This window comes from Pagrus pagrus, assembly GCF_965226575.1.
Source record: "Pagrus pagrus genome assembly, chromosome: 4".
Classification (NCBI taxonomy): domain Eukaryota; kingdom Metazoa; phylum Chordata; class Actinopteri; order Spariformes; family Sparidae; genus Pagrus; species Pagrus pagrus.
The window spans coordinates 25,144,605-25,167,506 of NC_140188.1; the positions used below are offsets into that span (position 1 = coordinate 25,144,605).

At 43.0% G+C, this 22,902-nt stretch overlaps 1 protein-coding gene across 1 annotated transcript; it reads right to left on the reverse strand.

The window, feature by feature from the left end:
* Nucleotides 1-2,811: 2,811 nt before the first annotated feature.
* On the reverse strand, nt 2,812-5,444 carry LOC311256165 (uncharacterized protein). Its single transcript, XM_084351015.1, has 2 exons — nt 5,328-5,444; nt 2,812-4,678 (listed from the first exon to the last, which is right to left on the reverse strand). Exon 2 carries the CDS (start codon nt 4,524-4,526, stop codon nt 3,468-3,470), a length of 1,059 nt encoding a protein of 352 aa, XP_084207141.1. The 5' UTR covers nt 4,527-4,678; nt 5,328-5,444; the 3' UTR covers nt 2,812-3,467.
* Nucleotides 5,445-22,902: the final 17,458 nt, after the last annotated feature.

Genomic DNA, 22,902 nt, shown 5'->3' on the forward strand with positions numbered 1-22,902 from the left:
TGTAGAGCTTCACATTAAGTTTTTATTTTTGTGTTCATTAACATGAACAAATGCATCTGAATTATTCAAACAAGCTCACATCATCTGTTCCTCACTCCAGTGCTAAAGACTACAGTGATGATGTGTTTGATTCAAACAGCTCCAGACTCTGGATCAGCCTCCCAGTAGATTTGAGATCATGCACGTCTCTGATCTTTAAAAAAAATGTAGAGGCCATCTTGAGATGAGAACAGCCATGATGTCAAATCAATGTGTATTTACGCTACAATGAAGCACATGAACTGAGAGAAGTGAGGGAAGCGAAACAGGTGAACTGTGCCACATTTATTCAATATGCTCGACCTCCCTCACATGGTCACTTTTAACCCATGTCAGCTGAAATATTGTTCTGAGTTCAGCCACCTTCACAAAACCTCCAGAAAACCTTTGCAGACAGAAGATGAGCTGCTTCATCACTCAGCCTGATGACTTGTTCAGAGAGAAGGTTGAAGAATCGATCACATAACTCTCTCACTGTTCAGACTGTTGACACTCTTCTTCTGTTCAACAGTTTACATTCAGCCTGAAGCCTCTGAGCCCTCGTAACTCTGTCTTTCTCCTCTATCTTGATCAGTTGTGGATTTAGTGATAAATACACATGAACATCTTTACATCCCAGATAAGCCTCATACTCATCCTTTTCCAAATGCTGCTGCACTTTTTATTTTGTCCTGTCTTTTCTCACACTCTGCCTCTAATATCCTCCAGACAGGTTTCATGTTTCTCTCCATCTGTTCCTCTTGAGTTTCTGCTCAGGTAGAAGAGCTTCTGCATCCACAAACAGCCTCACACTCACACACATTCACACACACACACACACAGAGGTGTCGATAGTGGTGTCGGTGGGTTTCTCCTCATCACTCCGCTCTCTTTGCTTCATACATCTGACACTTTTGGTGGATCGTGTACTCTTTCCTGTTGCTCTGTTTCTGTGTGACATGTTTGTCTCTTTATTTAAAGGGTCATTTCACAGGCCGCTCTCGTTGTTCATCCTTAAACAAAAGATAAATAATCTGCAGCTGATGGTGAATCCCTTCTATAAAATATTTATTTGGTCTCTTCTCTGAATCCCACTGAGCGTTACACATCGATCTCTTCAGACTCAATCTGTCGAGTCCTTTTCACCTCATGTCAGACCTGACCTCAGGCCAGCCTCTCTCATGCTGCCATGCCAGGCAGAGCTGGCGCACACACTGTCTCAGCCTGGCACAGATCAGATCCTGTCAGCCTCTGTTACTACAGAGACATCAGATCATTACTAAATCAGCTAATGACAAAAGACACAGAGAGAGATGAGTTTTCAGCAGCTGGACTGACTGAGCTGCAGCAGAAGCTCTGCTCATTTTATACATAATGTGTAAAAATACATACTAATGTGCAGCTAAATGGTGATTTTGAGAAATGATTTAACTCTTATATCATTATTATGTTTTACATTGTCTTCATATGTTCTTCCCACATCCTTGAATGTCTGTACTGTCTGCACAATGAGAGACTGTTATTATTATGTGCTTCTTGTGGGAACAGAACCTGGTACAGGCGTGAGAAGGACACAGGGCACTGCTTTCTCTATCAAAAAGGTTTCTCCACTGTCTCATCTTGCTCTTCTCTCTGCAGACTGCATGCCCCTCTGTATGATTGTTGAATCTTCTTTATAAAGAATAAAATCCTCAAAGACAACTGGTATTTCTTACAAGTTTATTTCAGATATCTCACAAATAACACAAATTTCCACAACAAAACATTCCTAGTATTCATTGTGAGCTGGGAGGAGGCAAAGCACATGTTAGTCAGTAGCGTATTTATCTTCATCATCATCTTCGTTTCTTAAAGCATATTATTTAATTAATTAGGCTAAAATAGATGCAGGGGCGCAGGCTCGCTCCTCTTCAGCCCCTGCGTTTTGCACGTGTAGAGGGGGCCACTACCTTGGAGAGGTTACTAGCACGATCACAAGGTAGCATGATGTCGTCTTTCCATGTTGCACACAGGTGAATCAGTGCTTCAACCAGCACTCCTGAGGTTGTTTCTTCACACAGTATTTCTTGCCTTCACTTGGGGTTAGTTCAATGAAATCCATCATGACATGTTCAAAAGGTCCCTCTAGTTGTGGATGTGCTGCTTGTGGCTGTTGTGTAGTTTTACTTGCATTATGTGTAGTGCGGATGTGACAGGATTGACAAACTCTTTGAGCATAGGCTGTAAAGCCTTTTGTAAACCAGTGTTGTTTTATCAGATCAAACATTCCCCCTTTTGACACGTGGTCAAAATGCCGTGCCAGATGACGTTAGTGTATGTGCAGTCGTATGATTGTCAGAGTCGTTTTTCATCAGCAGTAGAAAGTTGTTGCGTGGCTGTGAGAGAAGCAGTAATATGTGTGTGAGGATGTCATAAGTGGAACCACCTGAACAGGTCGCTGTGTGTGTGGTTGCAGAAAAAACCTTTCTAAATGCATGCAGCTTCGGATCATAAAACACACTCGGGTCATCTGTGGGGTCCCACTTAGTGGCTAAGCTACATGCTCGTGCAAAAAGACCCAAATCCTCCCATTTATCAGTGCTCGCTTTTGAAAGTGAAATGTGCGGTGCAGAGTTATTTACATGATTATGCTGTTTGCACAGATGCAATGCACTTATTTCCTGTGATAGACAGCCGTTCATTTTTGTATTTGTCATCATACCATTGCTTTTCATACTGGTTATCTGGACCCATTGAAACAAAAGATGTACACTGAAGTGAGACATTTGGCATGTACTGCATGTGTGTGTGGTGTGTCAAGGAGTGTGTGTTTTCTGGCCTCTTCCAAAAATAGACTGCTGATGTCGCTCTGCGGTAGCTTCCACTGATAAGCATACAACAGCTGATCAGGGCAATATTTTACAAACAACTGTGCATTTTCATGAGGTTTTACAACTTGAACACCATCTGGTGTGGAAATAAGAGTTATTCCCAGTTTGCACATGAGATCTCTGCCCAATAAATGTATAGGGCAGCAGTCTGACAGCAGAAATGCATGTGTAAATGTTGTGCTGTAATCATCGGAGCACTTAAGAGGAACAGTAAATGTTCACGTACCACTACACCAGAAGCACTTGCAGAGTTGACAAAGCTGCCTGACATTTTAGGAGAGCTCAGAAACTCCTCTCCTTTGATCACTGAGTGTGAAGCACCAGAGTCAACGAGGAAACAAACCATTCTGTCATTCACGGATAGAGAATATGTTGGCATTTTCTAAAAGGCATTGTTTTCATATTTCACATGTGTACCAGTTGGAGGTGAACATTTTACTTCAAGGAAAGTTATTGCATCACATAACAATTCAAACGTGTGATCTGCAGTGTGTGATGTGGGTGCGTTACCAGTCTCCAGATGCGTCGGGTGAGTCAGAGTAGAGAATGAGCCGTCTGGCCGCCCCCCCTTCCCCTTCCTCAGTCCGCCTGGCTGGAGGTCACAGCCAGGGTCTTGGTGCAATCCCTGGCCCAATGTCCTTTTTGTTCACATCGGAAACACACATCTGGATCATAATGAGAGCGTCTCCGGTCACCGTACCCTCTGCGACCGCGTCCTCGGCCTCGTCTTTTGTCATTATAGCGGCCTCGACCTGCCGCTGGGGCAGAGTGATACATGGTCATTGCTGCCATATGCAGCTCTTTCTCAGTCTTTTCCTTCTTCTTCTCTTTTCGCTCTTCGATGATCCTCTCAGCTTTCACAGCATGGCGTCGGACTTCCTCCAGTCTCTGGTTCTGCCAGCCTACACAGCTGAGTTTAGTTGCTCCCCGGATGTCGGGGCGCAAGCCTTTCACGTAACTGTCTCTTAAGTAACCCTCCCAGGTGGAGACAGTGTCACCAAGAGTTTCTGGTTGTTGGAGGCCACTGTAAATGTTGAAAATGTCAGTGAGACGAACGTGATATGCAGACACAGTTTCACCTTTCGCCTGCATGCAATCAGAGATCTTAGCAGAGTCCACGCGAGGTGGGAAGGCAGCTGTAATTATTGTACACAGCACGGTAACGGCATTCCTATAGCTGTCATTGTCCAAGCTGTCCCAGTCATGATGTGAGCGGCGCATGTTGCCACTTGGAAACTTTTCTGAAATCTTTGCCCAATCTACTGCTCCCATTTTCAGGACTAGCAGGCGTTTCAGTTCAGGAAGAGTTGGGCTGAATTCTCGACAGAAAACCTGTAAGTCCTCAGCAAATTTCTTGCCACATGTACTCGGCTGTGGCAGGTGTGCCATGGCCTCCTTCACATCATCGTCAGACCAGGGGCGGAAAACCATTTGGATGCCCTGGGCTTCTGCCACCTCCACCATAGGAAAGGTGCCGGTGGCTCCTGTGTTATCTTCCTTGTTGGCCTGGCTTCTGGTGTAATGTTGAGGAGTAAGAGGGGAATGTCCTCCAAAGTTTGCAGCAGCAGATGTGGTTTTGGGTTGCTGTCCTTTGGCACTGAGCTTCGCATCCCCTTGTTTGTGTCCAGCTGCGCTCATTTCTGGTTGGGGAATAGATGTTGACAGTTCCTGGTCGTCCAGGTATGGCGGTGGTGCTGGAGACCGTGGTGGTGGTGTCGGCGGTGCTGTGGGTCGGACAGGAGGGGCGCCGTCCAGGTCATAGTCCACTCTGACACACTGAGGCACAGGACCTGGAAGTGGGGGATACAGAGAAGAAAGCAGATTCTGAGAGGACAACTCTGTTCTTTTCTCATCATTTGCACTTTTCTTTTCCTTCTCACTTTGACCAACACGTTTACGTCTCTCCCTGCATCCACCTTCCTCTTTCCACATACTAAAGGCTTTCAAATGCTTTTCGGCCTCCTCTAGTTTTTCATTTGACACTTTTCTTTTTGCCTTTATCTCTTTTATTTTAAAATGAATCCTCTCCTCCAACCGATTCAGCTGTCTCATGCTGAATGTCCCTCCGCAGGGAAAACCAAAATCTCTCACCCAGACGTGTAAAGGCTCTATAGCCTCATTTCCATAATTAACTTTCATGTAATTTATGTTTGGGGCAGCCAGGTCTGGTCCTACGCCAGGTTCCTGGTTTTTGCTGGATTTACCTCCCATTGTTCTACTTGTCACTCGTCCCAGTGCACTTTATATTTATCTTTAAGACCCGGTCGTCACAGTGAATTCAGTTTGTTCACGCTGCAAATCCTGAAAAAAAGCAGCCAACCAGTGGTGATAACCTTAAGAGACCCGTTGTCTCCACTCGGTTTCACTCGGCCCTGAGTTACTTTTTTTCCCCTATTTTTATTTTTTTTTTAAGAAGTTTTGTTTCTTTCAGTGTCTCACCGTTTGTTAGGCAACGTGGTCCTTTTTCCCTCAATAAGGATTCCAGTGATGACGGTCCGGGGTCTCAGCGGTCAGTCCTCTCGTCCCTTAAAATTTTGCTCGAGGTGGAGGCTGGAAGAAGTTTCCTCCAGGATGGTCAGTCACCGTCCGCTGCAGGCTCCAGATCCTGTCACACAAGGAATCCCACTTCTGACACCAAATTGTTGTGGAAATGTATCTTACTTGTGAGATATCTGAAATAAACTTGTAAGAGATACCAGTTGTCTTTGAGGATTTTGTTCTTTATAAAGAAGGTTCAACAGTCATACAGAGTGGCATGCAGTCTGCAGAAAGAAGAGCAATGAGAGACAGCTGAGAAACCTTTTCGATAGGGACAAAGGAGTGCCCTGTGTCCTTCTCACGCCTGTACCAGGTTCCCTTATCTGTGGCTAGAAAACAAGAAGGCCAGAGAAGAGAGTCTTCAGTGAGCAACCTTCTGGCACATAATAAAAACAGTCTCTCATTGTGCAGATAGCACAAATACAACATTCAAGGATGTGGGAAGAACATATGAAGAGTAATGATCTAAGAGTTTAATAATTTCTCATACAGGAGTCTAGTAATATAATTTTCCATTACACTCTCCATTGTTGTTTAAGGTTCATCTGTTTATAAATCTGTGTCTCTGATCACTTCTGTATGTTTTCCATGCTCATACTTGTAACATCAGGTTTTAAAAACACTGCTGCTTCATTTTCAGCCTGGATGAGCTCTGTGTCTCTCCCCTCTCTCCATGTTGTTGCTTCATTTTATAAGTTCAGAGTGTCTCTTGATACTGTTGCACCTCTGAAAGTTAAAATATGAGCTGCCAGAACACACCTTCAAATCACACCTGTGGTCTGAGAAGATGATTTAAGAAGACAGGGTGCTGATGGAGGAAGTTAAAGATGACACTGTATCATCTGAGTCTGGGAGGAGAAGTTGTAAAATATAACCAGGCAGTGTGTGAGAAAGATGTTTTTACTGCAGTGACTTGAAGCTGATTATGTGTTTAAGTTTGTCTTTTAATTGTATTTTTCTTTTTTCTCCCTCTTCTGTTTTTTGTCTCCTGAACTCGTCATCACGATTCTTCTTCTGTGGATCCTGAAATGCAGGTAAGACACGATCAGTTCTTATACAGATGAAGTGTGACAGTTTACCTGCAGGTGTGTTTGTGTGCTGTGTGTCGCTGTGTGGTCGAGTGATGTGAAGATACCTGCACTAAGAGGATTTCCTACATCTGCCGGCTGATACAGATGGAGGCTCACAGGCTGTTACATGGTGGGAGTGGTGTGTGTGACGTGTGTGTGAATTTAATGCAGTGTGATTTTACTGTTATTGAAAAGCAGAAGCTTTGATGCGATATTACATAACACACACACACACACACACACACACACACACACACACACCTCTGCCTCTTTGTGCTCTTGATCTTTCATTGCTGTGTGTTTTGTAACTTACAGCTGAGCTCAGTGATGACAGCAAACAGTGTGTTCTCCTGACAAGTCAGTGAAGTACTGATGTAGACGGTGTACTGATGTAGACAGTGTACTGATGTAGACGGTGTACTGATGTAGACGGTGTACTGATGTAGACAGTGTACTGATGTAGACGGTGTACTGATGTAGACGGTGTACTGATGAAGACGGTGTACTGATGTAGACGGTGTACTGATGTAGACGGTGTACTGATGAAGACGGTGTACTGATGTAGACGGTGTACTGATGTAGACGGTGTACTGATGTAGACGGTGTACTGATGTAGACGGTGTACTCAGTGATGTTAACATGCACAGACTGTCTCCAGCAGTGTGTTTTCTCCAGGCTGTCAGAGGATCAACAGGAAGCTCATCCACATGGAGAACGTGTTGACAGGGTCCTGTAACATGAACTCTACTTACTGTGGTGGGAAGGCAGTGAGTTTGGAAGGTTTCTATATAAACATGTTATGTTATTATATGTCCTGTGATTATAATGTAGTGAGGTGATAACCCTCCCTGTGGAGTGATTTTTATTGACAGAACGGACTTTAAAGAGGATTTAAACCAGAAACCAGCTCTGTAGTTGTGTTACATGTCTTCCTCCCTGTCTCTCTTTATCTTTGTATACTCGAGGACAGTTGTTGTTACTCATCAAACCGACCTCTGTGGTGATGCAGCAGACGCAGAGACGATGAGTAAACTGGTGGGCCGACACTTAAGCTCTGTGAACAAGTGCTTTGTCATGTGGGCTCCAGATGAGACAGTGAGACAGAACTGCACCATCAGCAGTGTCTTTACATACAATCAGGGGATCTTAACTCGTCCGATGTATTCTCATCTTGTTTAGAACAAGCAGGATAAATCATGACAGCCTCTCCGTGCTCTCTCCACATGAAACACACACTACTGACTTCAGCTTCATCGAGCTCTGTACTGTCAGCAAACCCTGAAGCACTTCAGAGAAGCCACATGTTGTGTTTGGATCCCAGATACACTAAAGAACTGTCTGAGCATCGTGTAGTGAACCCGAACTAATGAAGAGCCAGTCATTAGACTGAGCCAGTTGTTTTCTGTTGACCACATCCAGCCAGACATTACCTTTAGTATTTCATCTGTCGTTTTATTTATTCAATGTGCAGAGCTGAGCCAGCTGAACAGGTCCTGCATGTGTACGTCCTGCACACTGTCCCTTATCGGTCAGTAAATGTAGCTTAGACTGTTACTAGAGTTCTCAAAACACAATGAAACATATAATCAAATCCACCAACATGTTTCCTTCTCCAACAACTCCAGTCATGAGCTCCTCCTCAGAAATGAAACTTTTACAGTAAAACAGTTTTCTCAGCAACGTTTTGCTGGAGGACAGAAACACTGTGAGCTGGACGTTAATTATAAATGAAGACACCTGGAGGTCAGCAGCTTTCAGCTTGGTGTTCAGTAGAAGACATGAGCACACTGCATTAATGTGAACTTTCTCTCTAATGAGGCAGTGTAATGAGGAGGACTTGTTTTCCCTCCAGTCATCAGACTGTGATCACAGAAGTGTAAAACCCTGAGGAAGTGTCTGTGATCAGAGATTTTACTGGACTGGTAGGTTTGCTGCAGAACTTGTCTCGTCATGTCGACTGTCTGCGTTTGATGTTGGGAAACTTAAATCTTTTGTAGAAAGTATTCTGACCCTGTGATCTGTTACCTGCCCACAATGAGATGAGCCATTATAAACTACCTACTGCTCAGTGTGTACCTGAATGATGAGACATCATGGGTTTAACATTACAGACTGTCCTCTGGAAACCTCGACCACATAAATATGTAAAAGTGAGCCCACACATATAAGTGACTTTCTCCAGAGAAATCAGCTGGACTCTCTCTGAACTGCAGCAGATACTCGAGGCAGAGGAACTCTATAAATCCTGTATTAGCTCTGTGGTGCTGAGGGGAGATCACTCTGGAGAACAAACGTTCATTCATCATCATTTTGTGCCGTGTCATGTATTAACAATGGTCGGAGTGATATGTCACTGATAATATTTCAGGTTGTTGCTCAAAGGTGATAGAAATGTCTGACTTTACCTGAATGTAACGTGCAGATATTCCACATGATCTGTGTCAGTAATGAAGCCTTAAAGCTCGTTTCAGTCTTCATCATGAGATCACATATTTAATATTAAAGCAGAGCGCTGGTTCTTCCATGTCCTGGTGGAAAAAGAAAGGCATGAAGAGCTGAATGTGTGGAGTATAAACCCAGAGGTCGACTGCTGGCTTTAATTGTTCAGTAGTGAAGTCGCTGCTCTGCTCTCCTCCTGTCTGACTGGTGTGGTGTGAGGATCAGAGGTGATTTGTGCTGCTTCACAGGTTCTTGTAATAATGTGTGAGCAGAGTCAGAAGCTGTGAGCTGTTCTTGGTTATCTGAACGTCCTCAGTGTAAAGTAGCTTTAGCTGGCTGACTTTCTTGTGCAGTACATGATGGAAACATGCTGCTGGTCATGATGAAGACACAGCTGCTCTGCTGGTTGTGAATGTAGATGAAGTCTGATGTCTGATTGAGAAACAGATCAACAGAGACATGAAGAGAAACTTGATACTGGATGGAGATGATGGAGAAGAGTGGAGGAGGGAGAAAATGGCTGCCAGTGAGCAGGAAGGCATCATTTATTAGTTGAGAGAGGAATGGAAGTGTGCTTGAGTGTGTGTGTGAAAAACAGAGAGAGAGAAAATGTCTTTCTCACAGCTTCTTCATTCATTATCGGTGTCCCATCTTCCCAGACGGATGCTGTCAAGCAGCTTAATGATGCCTGTTTTTCCTCCACTGGTTCTGTCAGCGGTCATCATGCTGAGAAACACACTCGTGGGCTCAAACACACACATAAACACAACTACACATGCACACTTCTTCATAATAAATTCAATATTACTATAAAACCATCCACACTGGCAGTTTGAGTCAATATGAATTATCATCAGAAATAACTCTTTGTTTCTAACGACGTGTGTTGTGATGACCGTGATCTGTAAACTCCACTGACCTGTCTCACTGTTTCATTCATATAGAGAACAAACATGTTTTGTGTTGTAACATCACTGCACACAAAGATTTCTCAGAGGTGAGAAACATCTACACACCACAGGGACAACAACGAGCAGCAGAACCATTTTCAGTGAGTTTCCTTCAGCAATTTATCTCAATGTCAGTGAGACAGAAAATATAGAACAGATGGAATTTACAGCCCCACTAGAGACGTCTGCACCGGTCACAAGAAACTTTATTTCTGCTGAAACACCTGAAATGGCCTCAGTGGCTGTACCACTGGTTCAAGGCAACACTCTCAGCATCACATACGCACCACCCACTCTCCCAACAGAGCACCCACTCTTCTTTTACTGCACCCGGCTCTCTTTTCATTGCACTCATTCTTTAGCAGCCAGTCTTCCAGTGTCGACCAGTGGGAGTCCTCCCAGAAACACTTATTCCACTAACTTCCCACAAAAATGTGCCTCGCTCTCTGCAGGAGGTTCACATGGCCGACTTTTTCTCTGCTGATCTGACGTCACAGCCAAACTGAAATATAGGACGTTGATAAGATGAAACAAGCGTTGCTGTCACTGCATGTCTTTGAGTTTGAAGACTCATGTGGAGCATTGTCTGGCAGAAACCACTGAGAACTTTTCATTAGGTTTTAATAATGGAGCGGTCTGTTGCCACTTTAATTAAAATTAAAACTGTGGCACATTGAAAGATGCCATTCATGTTGTTATTTCTTCAGGAAATGTGCTCTATCACTAAAAGTTTTAATTATCCAACAAGTGTTGTTTCATATTTCTGCCTGCAGTCATCAGCACAGAAATGTGTATGTGATCACAGTACAGTGAGAGCAGAGCAGAAGTTCAACTGTATTCACTGTTTGTCTCCTTGTGATCTCCAGAGCAGAGCTCCCGCTGGGATTAACACTTCATGTTTGACTGCAGGAAAGAACAAAAACACCTTCAGCAGTCTGTTGAGTGAAGCTTTTTCCCGTTCAGACGAAGACTTGGAATCCAAAACAAAACATCACTTCTGTACAGGATCAAGGTCAGGAGCATATTCTGTCCTCATTAACTCACCAGTGCCATTTTCACTGGCAACATTCTTGCTATGACCTTCCCGAGGCTCCGCGTCATAAACACAGGAGAGAAAACAAACGTCCTCACTTGCCCCTCAAGGCTTCTGTAAACATACCACAGCAGAAGCAATGAACAAAACAGCAGTGTCCATCAATTACTGTGATTCACTGATGATTGTGATCGCCTGGTCACGTTTTATTTCTCATGATCATTTTCTGACGAGTGTGAAAAGATCAAACAGAATCTGACCAATCCAAAGTGATCCTTTTCTCCACTCTTCAGCCGAACGCTTCACATTTCTATTGCTGACACAGTGGCTGCCTTTCCTGAGGCCATCACACACCATGTAGACACACAGATGGAGCCCTGAGCTTTAAACATGTCTCCCTGACTGTCTCTTTCTCTAGTTTCTCTCTTTCACACTCTGTCTTTCTCAAGTCTACCTCTGAGTAAATGTTCCCTCCAGGTGAGCTGTTCTCACCATCACACCTACTTATTAATACAGTCCATTAAGAAAGATGTTTAACATGGAGATTAGGGCTCCACTGATTGTTCTCTACCTACACACTGATGAAAGGTTGATGTCACTGTACAGACGCTCTCTCCTCCTCTTGGCTCTGGGTTGGGGTTAGGGTCACTTGATAGGGGTCACCCCTTTAGCCAGAACTGTTGACTCTTTATTCTGAGGTGGATTTAAACTGTAACACATTTGTGGAGACGTGATGTGGTTTGACAGATGACTGACATTTTTCCTCATGAAATTGAAATTGCAGTAAAGCTGCAAAGGCTGCAGAAGTGATGCACAGCTGAATTATTGAACCAGAGTGTTCATTCTGTGGTTTGTCACTTTTCTCACCTGTTGGTAAACTGACTGATTTGCAGCCACTTCACTGGCTGTCAGTCACTGTGACATCCTAATAAGATCTAAATCCTCACGGCTCCATTTGAAGATCATCCAGCTGCTGTCAGGAAGGAGAGGACAGGAAGTGCTGCCTCGGTCCGATCCATCTGTCTGTCCAATGTGCACCACACCTGCATCCGCCTGGTTTAATGCTCCCGTCTCAGTTCAGTATCACTTACTCTCGGGGCAGCGATCTGATTCTTTTCTGATGTGCAGTGTCACTCCATAAATAGATGTTGGGATGTCTGATTGTGGAGCTCCTCTTCTGTCATGTCCTCCACTCTGTAGAGCTGGGTGGAAGAAAACAGCACGCAGAGTGAGAAGTGATGGACCTCCCAAACCTGAGGCTACGTTCAGACCAAATCAGGTGGTGCAGCCAAACACCGCAGGGTGGTGCAGCAGTGTGGGAGTGTCACTCCATGACTGTGTGTTACATGTTGTGGACTTTATCCAACCCCCTGATCAGTTTGCCGAGAGGAGAAGCTGCTATGTTGTTATGCTACTAGCATGCTGGTTCTACCTGTTGTTGTTTGTCCACATCGACGGATTAAAATAACAGTAAACAACCAGGATGAGACAGATCATGAAGGTGTTTTGTTTTCACTGCACCTCCTGATTTGGTCTGAATGTACCCTCACTCTCCTGCTACAGTCATTTTTTGTTGTGTGTTTGTGTGTTGACAGCCGTGCTGACAGGTGACAGAGAGGTGAAACACTACCAAACGTTTCCCCCCATGCACCTTTGTTTTGCAAGTCAGATCTGTGTGTGTGTGTGTGTGTGTGTGTGTCAGCAGTAATGAAAGGTGATGGAAAGGTGAAAACACTCTTCCACAATGACACAGCCTTATTTTGCAAGTCATGAGTGACAAAGTGTACAAACACATTCTGTGCTCCACTTTCTGCAGAGCGACCCAGCAGGTAAATGTATAAAGTACCTGCATCAGGTGTACTGATTTACTCATATAACTGTATTACTGTTTTACACTCATTTAATATTAAAATCCCTAATGAATGATATTATTAGAGGTCTTAACAGCGACTTTATTAAGCACATTTTATTCCACAAACAAAGAGAAGGAAGTGAGCTGTGAAAAATCCAAATAAAATAGTGAATCAGAGCAGCTCCAGTTTTGGATGCTGACACTTAAAATCATTTATATTCATTCTAATTAAAAGGTTGTGAATGAGCAAAATAGTTGTAAAGGCAGCTGAGCTTCAGAGAGCTTCATGTAGACAGAGAGGAGGTGATGAACAGAGAGAGAAGTTACACCTTTAATCATTTACCTGTGTCGTCTGACAGACTTCTGTCTCTCAGCTGAACGCTGAGTCATGCTCTGCTGCCAGGCACCAGTCAGCATTAATATGAGTGAATATATCCAGAGACTCACACTTCTCCCCTCTCTTATTAAACACACACCTCCCGGAGCTTCTGTACATAATGCAGAGCTCTCCAGTGGCAGTAAAGCTTTGTGGCAGAACAGCTGTATATTATTACTCTCTCACAGAGGGAAAAGACTTTCAGCAGTTTACTCAACAGGATCATGTCTACATTTACATTTGTAAGTCAGGAGGCTAATGTGAGCTAATGTTCTTTCTACTAGAAAATCTAATTAGTGCTTATTATTGTCCTCGTGAATTCACTGTCTTTACAAGAAAGAGCTTCTGTGATTGAAGTGCTGCAGGCTCAGCTGCTCCTGGACTGAGTTTGCTTTGGTTTCTAAATCCCATTACTTCATTTCTCTGTGGTCTGAGGCTCATGTTACTGTGGCTCTGTGTTCAAGCTCACACCTCTCTGTAACAGTCTGCTTCTTAAAAACAGTACAATTATGTAAATAGTTTAAATAAAGAAAACACTGATTGAAATCCAGTTCTTCATTCAGACTGTTCGGTTATATTTGATTTGAAATAGTGGATTTTTTTACGTCTTGTGAGTAAACCTCCAGTTTATACACTCATATTATGATTACTGGTTGGGCCTTTAAAGGAAGTTCCCTGAACATTTGTTCATCCTATAAATAAAAGTGTTTTTGAAATTGAGCTGACTCAGGAAACAGTCTGATATTATTACCACATCAGAAAATTCATGAATTAAAGCTCAGCTAGTCTTAAATATAAATCGTCCTGTGAGGATGAGTGTTGTGTATCTTTATGGGAATTGAAGCACTGATCTCCATTTCAGACACTTGATCCTTTTTAAATCCACAGTAAGTTTAGGACTTAAATGTCTTCACTGAATATGGATGCACTGCGTGTTTTTCTCTGGCCTATGTAGCCTCCCACACAAGCCACAGCCTCTAAAATCCTCCATTATTAATATTGATGTTGCAGAATCTCTCACCAGGTGAGATCATGTCTCATCTATTATGCCAGGTCTCGCTGCTCTCAGCCATGTGGGACTAAACTGTTTCTCATTCAGTCTCAGTCAGTTTCCATTTTCACTGGAGATGGAAACTCAAATAAAAATCATTCATTTGAACATCATCTGTTTTTTTTAACCTATGCTGCAGTCAGATGATCAGATGTGTAGATGTAACAGTTTTTTTTTTTTGCCTGAATTATGAACCAAATGGTATTTTTTCTTGTCAACATGTTTTTTGGATGTGTTGATTGTCTGAGGCGTGGTGACGTGAATCAACACACACACTCAGTTTTCACTCAGATCACAGACAGTGACGTCTGTCATTTAGATTTGTCATTTAGATTTGACAGAAAATTGTATCTACTTCACCAGCATCTCTGCACAACAACTATTGAGATCATTTCAAAACACACACACTATGTTTCAGCACTGTTATTTGTCTCTCAATCAAGCACCAAATACTTGAAATAATAGCAACTCTCTGCTGTTGGAAAAACAAAGTTGTCCAACATGAACACAGAGAGCGTCCTCCCTCGTTGTTGTGTTGTTTACCAGGACAACAGAATTCAGTGAGGGGTTAAAGCAGTGAAGAGCTGACCTGTACATGAGCTCCTACATGAGCAGTGACAATGTAACCTATCAGCAACAACATTAAAAAGGACTTGTTCTGTGAGACGTCCTGAACAAGTCTGATCCATGGAAGCTCCATCATGGATCGGACTTGGCTCTGACCCATTGAGACATGGACATGGATCTCCGGGGGTGTCCTGTGGTGTCTGGCACCAGGACATTGGCAGCAGATCCTTTGAGTCCCATGTTACGAGGTGGGGCCTCCATGGATCTGACTTGTTCCAGTACTTCCCATGGATAATTGATCAAACTGGGATCTGGGGATTTTGGAGGCAAGGCCTTGAGTCTCTGTCAGATCCTCAGACCATCTCTGAGCAGTTTTTACAGTGTGGCAGGGCCCGTTGGTCAGGATTGTGGAAAAGGTTACATAGAAACACTTTGAACACTTCAGTACAACCATAATATACTGTTATTTTAACATCTTTATGATAAGGAACTATTTCTCAGCAGAGCTGTTCCTGTCTGTGGTCTAACCTGAACAGCTTCATATTAACAGGTCTAATTCAGACCTCCAACTGAACCACTTGACTGTGATGAACAGCTGAATGCATAAAAACCTGGTATTTTAAACAGCTCCACCTCTCTGCTAAAGTGAAAGAGAGAGAAATTGTTAGAGATTTGAAAGCTATGTACAGACATTACAGAACCAGCCTCGATCATCATGTAACAGGACACTTCTTTGTGTTTTAAGGAACTTGTTCCTCTTCATAGAGATGATCATGATCTGTATGACCATCTTGTTAATGAATCTTTGAGTCTTTGAACCACTGACGGGCGTCACATCAGCATCTTTCAGGCAGCAAAGAGCTTCTGTCCAAAGTCAATGAAAGGCATCTTCACAATCCTCATATCAAGTTTAATGCTGACGAATGATTTATTTTTGATGTGGACTGAAGCTGATTCTGGCTGCGCTCTCTTGGCATGAGACTGGTTTCCTCTTAGATGAGCTGGAACAAGTCGTCAGGCGAGGATGAGTTCTGTCCAGCAACTTTATGTAGCTGCTCGTTGTTAATTGACGACGTGGTTGTTAATAGATGTAATATTTACTGAAGTCAGAAACACAGTCACATGCACGCAGCTCCCTGGAAGTTGCAGCTGTGCTACAATCATGTTTATTCTCACATTAACCTTTGTGAGATGTTATGATCTTTCTTATGACTGAAAATAAGAGATGTTCTTCTGGGTGCTGAAGGCTGTGCACAGTCAGAGGTGAAATAAAATACTGTCTGTCTTAGTAAAGGCCACGCTGGGAGCAGTGAGCGAGCCAAGAGCAATAATCTGTCCCAGAGGTGAGATACAAGAGCGGAGAGGGCACAAGGATGAAGGTTTAAAATGACACCCTGGCACTGTGGATGTGACTCTGTGCCATAGGAGAGAGACTGGCTGAGAGTTGTGTTACAGCTCTCTGACTGAGAGACAAAGACCGACGTTGTTGGCATCCTGCCTAGAAGAACACAAAGTTTCAGGCAATGTGACTGTGATTTTGGGCTGTATTCATAAAACTGACTCGTCTTGACTTTACAAAACTTCCTGCAGGTTTCTGCCTCTGCTGACATCAGTGTTAGTCTGTCTCCATCAGCTGTAGAGCAGCACATACTGTGTGTGTTTGGGTGATGGAAACTGTGAGTAGGAAGTGAGCGGTGATCCAGTAAGATCACAGCCACACACCCACTGCTCTTATTAACATGGTGACAGCTCAGCCTGCTAATCTGTGTGAGGAGACTCATGAGGATTAGATGCAGAAGAACATGATTATAATCATTATTCAGTCCTCTCAGATTTCTGTTAGAGATAATAAAACAAGGATTTTAATGTTTAATTCTGCTCCTTCTGTTCACACTAAGTGCTGATTCAGGTGAGCTGCTCTGTACAAACTCTTTAAACCCCAAAGGAATAAAGTGAAGATGTTTGAGCTCTCTGACTCTGATGTAGCTTCTAACACTACTGAGATGTTGCTGTGAATTCATATCAGTGGATACAGAAAGTGACTCAAGATCAACTGATTTGATCTGATTCATGAAGCTTTAATTTCACTGAAGATGAGGGAAGCAGCAGGCAAACAGGACACAGTGAGCTGGAAAATGTTGGTAAACAGGTAAAAAAGTGCAGAAACGACAATAAAGTGAAAGAATGTGACAAAGTGCTGAAGGAAGAGCTGAGTACTGGGAGACTGACGAGCCAATCAGGTGCAGCTGGGGAGGCAGGTACTGTAACAGGTCATCAGGAGGCTGATGAGATGGTTGGGAACAGGTGTGCAGAGCAGCAGGAGGCCTGATGGACAGGTGAGACATGACTGATGCTGTCCAACAACACAAACATGAGACAGGAGGAGAGAGCAGCAGGAGCACGGCTTATATGATGTCCGACAAATACTAATCAGCAGTAACCGTGTCAGGTAGAAGAGACGATGAATATCTGAACTGAAGTCGTGAAGTGAAACAAACCAAGAGCTTGTTTTAACGCCTCCAGCTGAAACATGTTCCTGCTCTGCCGACAGGAGGCTTTCAGCAATGTGCGGAAAAACACGAGTGATATTTAAAATGGAGGGTAGATTCTGGTGGATTGTTTGGTTGATCAATGTGGGTGGACAGTTTGCCTTTCAGATAAATCATTAGTGTGAATGCTCCAAGCATTCAGGTCTGGTTTTAGAAGTACATTGAGGGCGCTTTCACACCGCTAGTTCGATTATTTGGTCCGCACCAGGCAGTAAAATTGTTACATTGTAGCATACAGACTGCGGTGTGGTCCGCGTTCACACATGCAAACAAACCAAAATTGGTCTGAATGACGTTTCGTCATCTTCTGGTAGAAATAAGCGCCAATCTGGACTTTCACAATGGAGCGACAAGTCCGTACACTGTTACTTGCACGTCCTTGCTTTTTTATTTGCACAACACGTGTGTTGATCAGCTGTGCGCCGGTTAAACACAACACAGTTGATCAACACAGCACACTCTGATAAAAACAAGCGCAAGCATGTTCTTCTGATTCTGACCTTACAACCCACAAGCGGAGCACTTGTTTAACTGAGTGGCTTAGGAATCACCAAATGACTTACTTTAACAAATTGCATTAGTTTATTTCATGAAGATTTGTAAAATATCACTTTTATGAGGATCACAGTCAGAAGAAAAGTACATAGCCTAATTATGTTAGTAGCAGCTGTATCATAACGATTCGCGAGGGACCAAAGGTTGGCATTTGGTGCGGAACCGAGACCACCCCTTTTTGGAGGTCTCAGTCCGCTTGATTTAGTGCGCACCCGAGTGCGATTGATGCATTCACACAGACGAAAACAGACCGAACTAAGAGCTTTTGATTCGAATGGACTGTTTAGTGCGCACCAACTGCTGTTGGTGTGAAAACGCCCTAAAAGTGGTGTTTAAAGCTCTGGTCTACGAGAAAGATTTGAAAAAAGCATCCCCTCCCCTCTGTGCTCCTTAATCCCTCCCCTCCGAGCTCGTATCGCTGAACTGCGTGTTGCTCTGTGAATGCTCCTCTTGTACAAGATTAAACCCTTGTTTGAACTTTGCGCTGCCTCCGATCTCCTTCCTCCAGTTCTAAATTAACACAAAATTATTTTAACACAAATGACATCAAACGCCAGCACAGATTGAGACTGGTACACAAATAAATAATGAATAGGGAGTCAGGAAATGAAGTAGCCTTGATGCAAATGGTGAAAACAAGTGAGGGAGAGTCAACATGAGCAGAGGAAGACCATCCAGCTCCATCCTGATCACATCAAGTTCCTGAAGATGGACTGGATCACACGGAGCTGTAACACTCAAACGCTGTAGATTCAACTGGCGGTTTCACAGTTTGTCCATCCTTTACGGAGAATTAGGACTGTGGTCATCTTGAAGTCAAAGCATTATAGGAACAGTCAAGTTTTCATCATGCACCAAGTAAAAGAAAAAAAAAGGGTGATGTGAAGTCATTGTTGTTATTTCAGTAGTCTCGCATAGCCAGATCCAGTGGCGGCTGGCCAATAGGGGGCGCTAGGGCGCCGCCCTCCCTGATGGAAATTGTTTTTTAATTGTTTTTTTTTCTAAAATAGTGTTTATAAAATAAATAATTACTGCTCATTCTACAAATAAATGTATTTTTAATTATCAAGAACGAGCTATATATATGTGTCATTTGCATCCATGGTCATTTCCACTCTCTCAAGGGGCTCTAGAAAAGTCGCCCCAGCACTGCAGCAGCTCAGCCAATGGTAGACTGTTGCTGAGACAAAAAAACACATAGCAACGGGTAATTTAGCCAATTAGCGTCGTCAAATTTGATGAGCTTGGGGCACTGAACATATCGCCCCAAGCTTATCGTTTAAGTATCCTAGCAACAATAAACAAGTGTCTGAAATCGAGATGGCGGCGACAAGAACAAGAACACACAGGGCTTCAGCTACCCATAAATTCTGTAAAATCTCTCTTGCTAAACCCTTTCGAAAGGACAACTTTAGGTGGATTAAAAAACATGAATGCTCGAAAGTACACATGAACAACGCTGTCAAGCTAGCCATGCTAGGCAGGACTAGCATAGCTGCGTAGCTGGATGAATGACACAGGATTGCGGTGAGAAAACACAATGAAGAGGTGGACATGAACAGACATATTTTATCGAAAATCATTGATTGTGTGAAATTCAGTGGAGCTTGTGAGCTGGCATTGCGAGGTCACGATGAGACAACATCCTCCGACAACCCCGGAATTTTTCGGGGATTAGTCGATCTTGCGGCGTCGCTGGACGGTGTAGAGGAGCACTCGAAGACCGTCACTGTTTACCTCAAGGTACCTCAAAGACAGTTCAAAACGAACTTTTGGACTACATGCTGTCGGTTCTTCGAGACTGCATTCCCGAGGATGACACTGCCACTCATTGTCAACTGGTGCTTGTGCTACGTTACACTGAGAGCCTGATTAACGAGTTCATCCAGCTTCCAAACGCGACCGCTGACAGTCGCCACTGCGGTGTTGGAAAGGCTGAAGACTTTTCTTCCTGATGGACAGCGGGGAAAACTAATCGCCCAAGTCTATGACGGAGCTGCCGTGATGAGAGGAGCCACAGGTGGCGTGCAGCGCGAGGTTCAAGACGTTTACGGGAGTGCCCACTACGTACACTGTTATGCTCATCAGCTGAACCTGATAATGCAGCAGGCAACATCCCACACCACCGAGGTCGACTCACTCACTCACTCACTCACTCACTCACAAACACACACACACCAACACACTCACACACACTCGCTCACTCACTCACCAACACACTCACTCACTCACTCACTCTATCACACAAAAAAACACACACATATACAAGTCAGTATTTGCACACTACAATTGGTACATTTTATGTTCCTATACCAGTTTTTCTGTGTATAGTGAACTTTAATCATCACCCACCTGTAAATATTACAATAATATGCAATAATATTGTAATTTTTTATTAAGAGTATTCACTAATATACTTAATCCAATTGCTACATGTTATGTTCCTATGACAGTTTTTCTTAGTTATTTTTAATCATCATCCACCTCGTAATGTCTCTCAAGAACTTTAATTTTGTATTAAGAGTATTCACTAATATACATCTCATATCATTGTCATTATCTGTCAAACTGTTGATTTCTAGAGGGCAATTAAATAATTATTGTTTATCCCTAAAACAATGGTATCTTCTGGTTTGGGTTCTTTTATTGGGATAGTTACCGAAAGCTTCTGGCAAATACAGCCCCACCTAGAATATTTTTCACCAGCCGCCACTGGCCAGATCCACCTCCACAGCCGTGAAGACACATCCTCCTGCACCAGTTCTTATTCTGGTATAGATGAGAGCAAGCCATCCGGGTAGTTTGCTCTTGCATCATGCCCCCGCTCTTTTTTTGAGTGAAAACAGCTCCTCTTATTTGACTGGCAGTAAATGCAAATTCCAGCTTTGCCAATTTATGGCATAAATTAAGAGCATGGATTATATAAACCAGATAAAACAATATGAACACAGTATTGTGTTGTTCTTTAAGGTCAGTTTATTTATTTAGTTTATTTAGGCAGTGAAAAAAAATCAACGAATGGTGATTTTCTCTTTCATTAACATTTCTGCCCCAAAATTACAAAAATACTCCCTTAATATCCGATCCAATAATCAGTCGACCCATAGTATACAGTATACAATCAATTACTAGCCCTAACCCTAACCCCAGAAAATGACTCCTGATACTTGAGTTCATTTAGTTTCAGAATCATTTCATTCATATATTGGTATCCAACAGGCCCGATGACATGTTGTCACTTCTGGTTGACTTTTAGTTGATTTGCATTGTGGAGACGTGAAATCAGCAAAACTTGTTTATTTCTGCTGTCATTTTCAGCCGGTACCTTAACATTTAAAGATTTATAGTTAAACTCGATGGTGTGAACTTTCTGACGCCTGAAGTTTATTACTTTAGGTCCCAAACCTAAAATAAGTGATATTGTTGTGATTAATGAGAAATGACAGCAGCAGACATACATTTTAGATGATTTAAATACAGCTCTGGAAAAAACAAGAGACCACTGCAAATTCAGCATCTCATTCCATTCCATTGTTCTACTTAATGAGGTACTGATTAGGTGATCACCTGTACGCAAATCTTATTTAACGAGGAAAAGTATAAAAACCATTGCTGTGGTCATCACTATCCTCTTGCAATAGGACCAGCTGGATGGCAAAAACAGTGCTAGTAGTCCCTCAAAAGTAATTGGAATAAAACAAATAACTATTGACCATGCCAAAAGAGTTGAAAACAAAAGTTTTGAGTGAGGAAAAGAAGGGTTCAATTCTGGCAGAGGGATACAGTGAGCATCAGGTTGCTGACATCCTTAAAATTTCTAAGAGGGCGGTTCATAAAAACAACATCATGCAGCAGACACTGGGTACAACAAAGCTACAGACCGGCAGAGGGCGAAAACGACTCTCCACTGACCGGGATGACCGTCAACTCATACACATGTCACTCAGCAACCGCAGGATGACATCAAGTGACCTAAAAAAAGAATGGCAAATGGCAGCTGGGGTGAAGTGCACGGCGAGAACAGTTCGAAACAGGCTCCTTGGGTCAGGGCTCAAGTCATGTAAAGCTAGAAATAAGCCCTTCTCATTCATCAATGAGAAGCAAAGAAGAGCCAGGCTGAGGTTTGCAGAAGACCATAAGGATTGGAGCATAGAGAACTGGAGTAAGGTCATCTTCTCTGATGAGTCCAATTTTCAGCTTTGGCCAACACTTGGTTGTCTAATGGTTAGATGGAGACCTGGAAAAGGCCTACAAGCCACAGTGTCTCACACCCACTGTGAAATTTGGTGGAGGATTGGTGATGATCTGGGGGTGCTTCAGCAAGGCTGGAATCGGGCAGATTCGTGTTTGCGACGGACGCATGAATCAAGCCACGTACAAGGTTATCCTGTTAGAAAACTTGCTTCCTTCTGCTCTGACAGTGTTCCCTAACGCTGAGGATTTGTTTTTCCAGCAGGACAATGCGCCATGCCACACAGCTAAGTCAATCAAGGTGTGGATGAAGGACCATCAGATCAAGACCCTGTCATGGCCTGCCCAATCTTCAGACCTAAACCCTATTGAAAACCTCTGGAATGTGATCAAGAAGAAGATGGATGGTCACAAGCCATCAAACAAAGCTGAGCTGCTTGAATTGTTGTGCCAGGAGTGGCATAAAGTCACCCAACAGCAATGTGAAAGACTGGTGGAGAGCATGCCAAGACGCATGAAAGCTGTGATTGACAATCAGGGTTACTCCACCAAATATTGATTTCTGAACTCTTCCCAAGTTAAAACACTAGTATAGTGTTGTTTATAAGTGAATATGAACTTGTTTTCTTTCTTTCATTTGAGGTCTGAAAACAATATTTTTATTTGTAATGTGGGAGAAATGTTATCAGTGGTTGATAGAATATAACAAAACTGTTCATTTTACTCAAACACATACCTTTAAATAGTAATATCAGAGAAACTGACAATTTTGCAGTGGTCTCTTAATTTTTTTCAGAGCTGTATATAAAGTTTGGAATAACATATAATTAAAAAAGGCCATTA

Bases quoted from the DNA above. Each gene is read 5' to 3' on its own strand.
- LOC311256165 (XM_084351015.1), bottom strand. From the start codon at position 4,526: ATGAGCGCAGCTGGACACAAACAAGGGGATGCGAAGCTCAGTGCCAAA.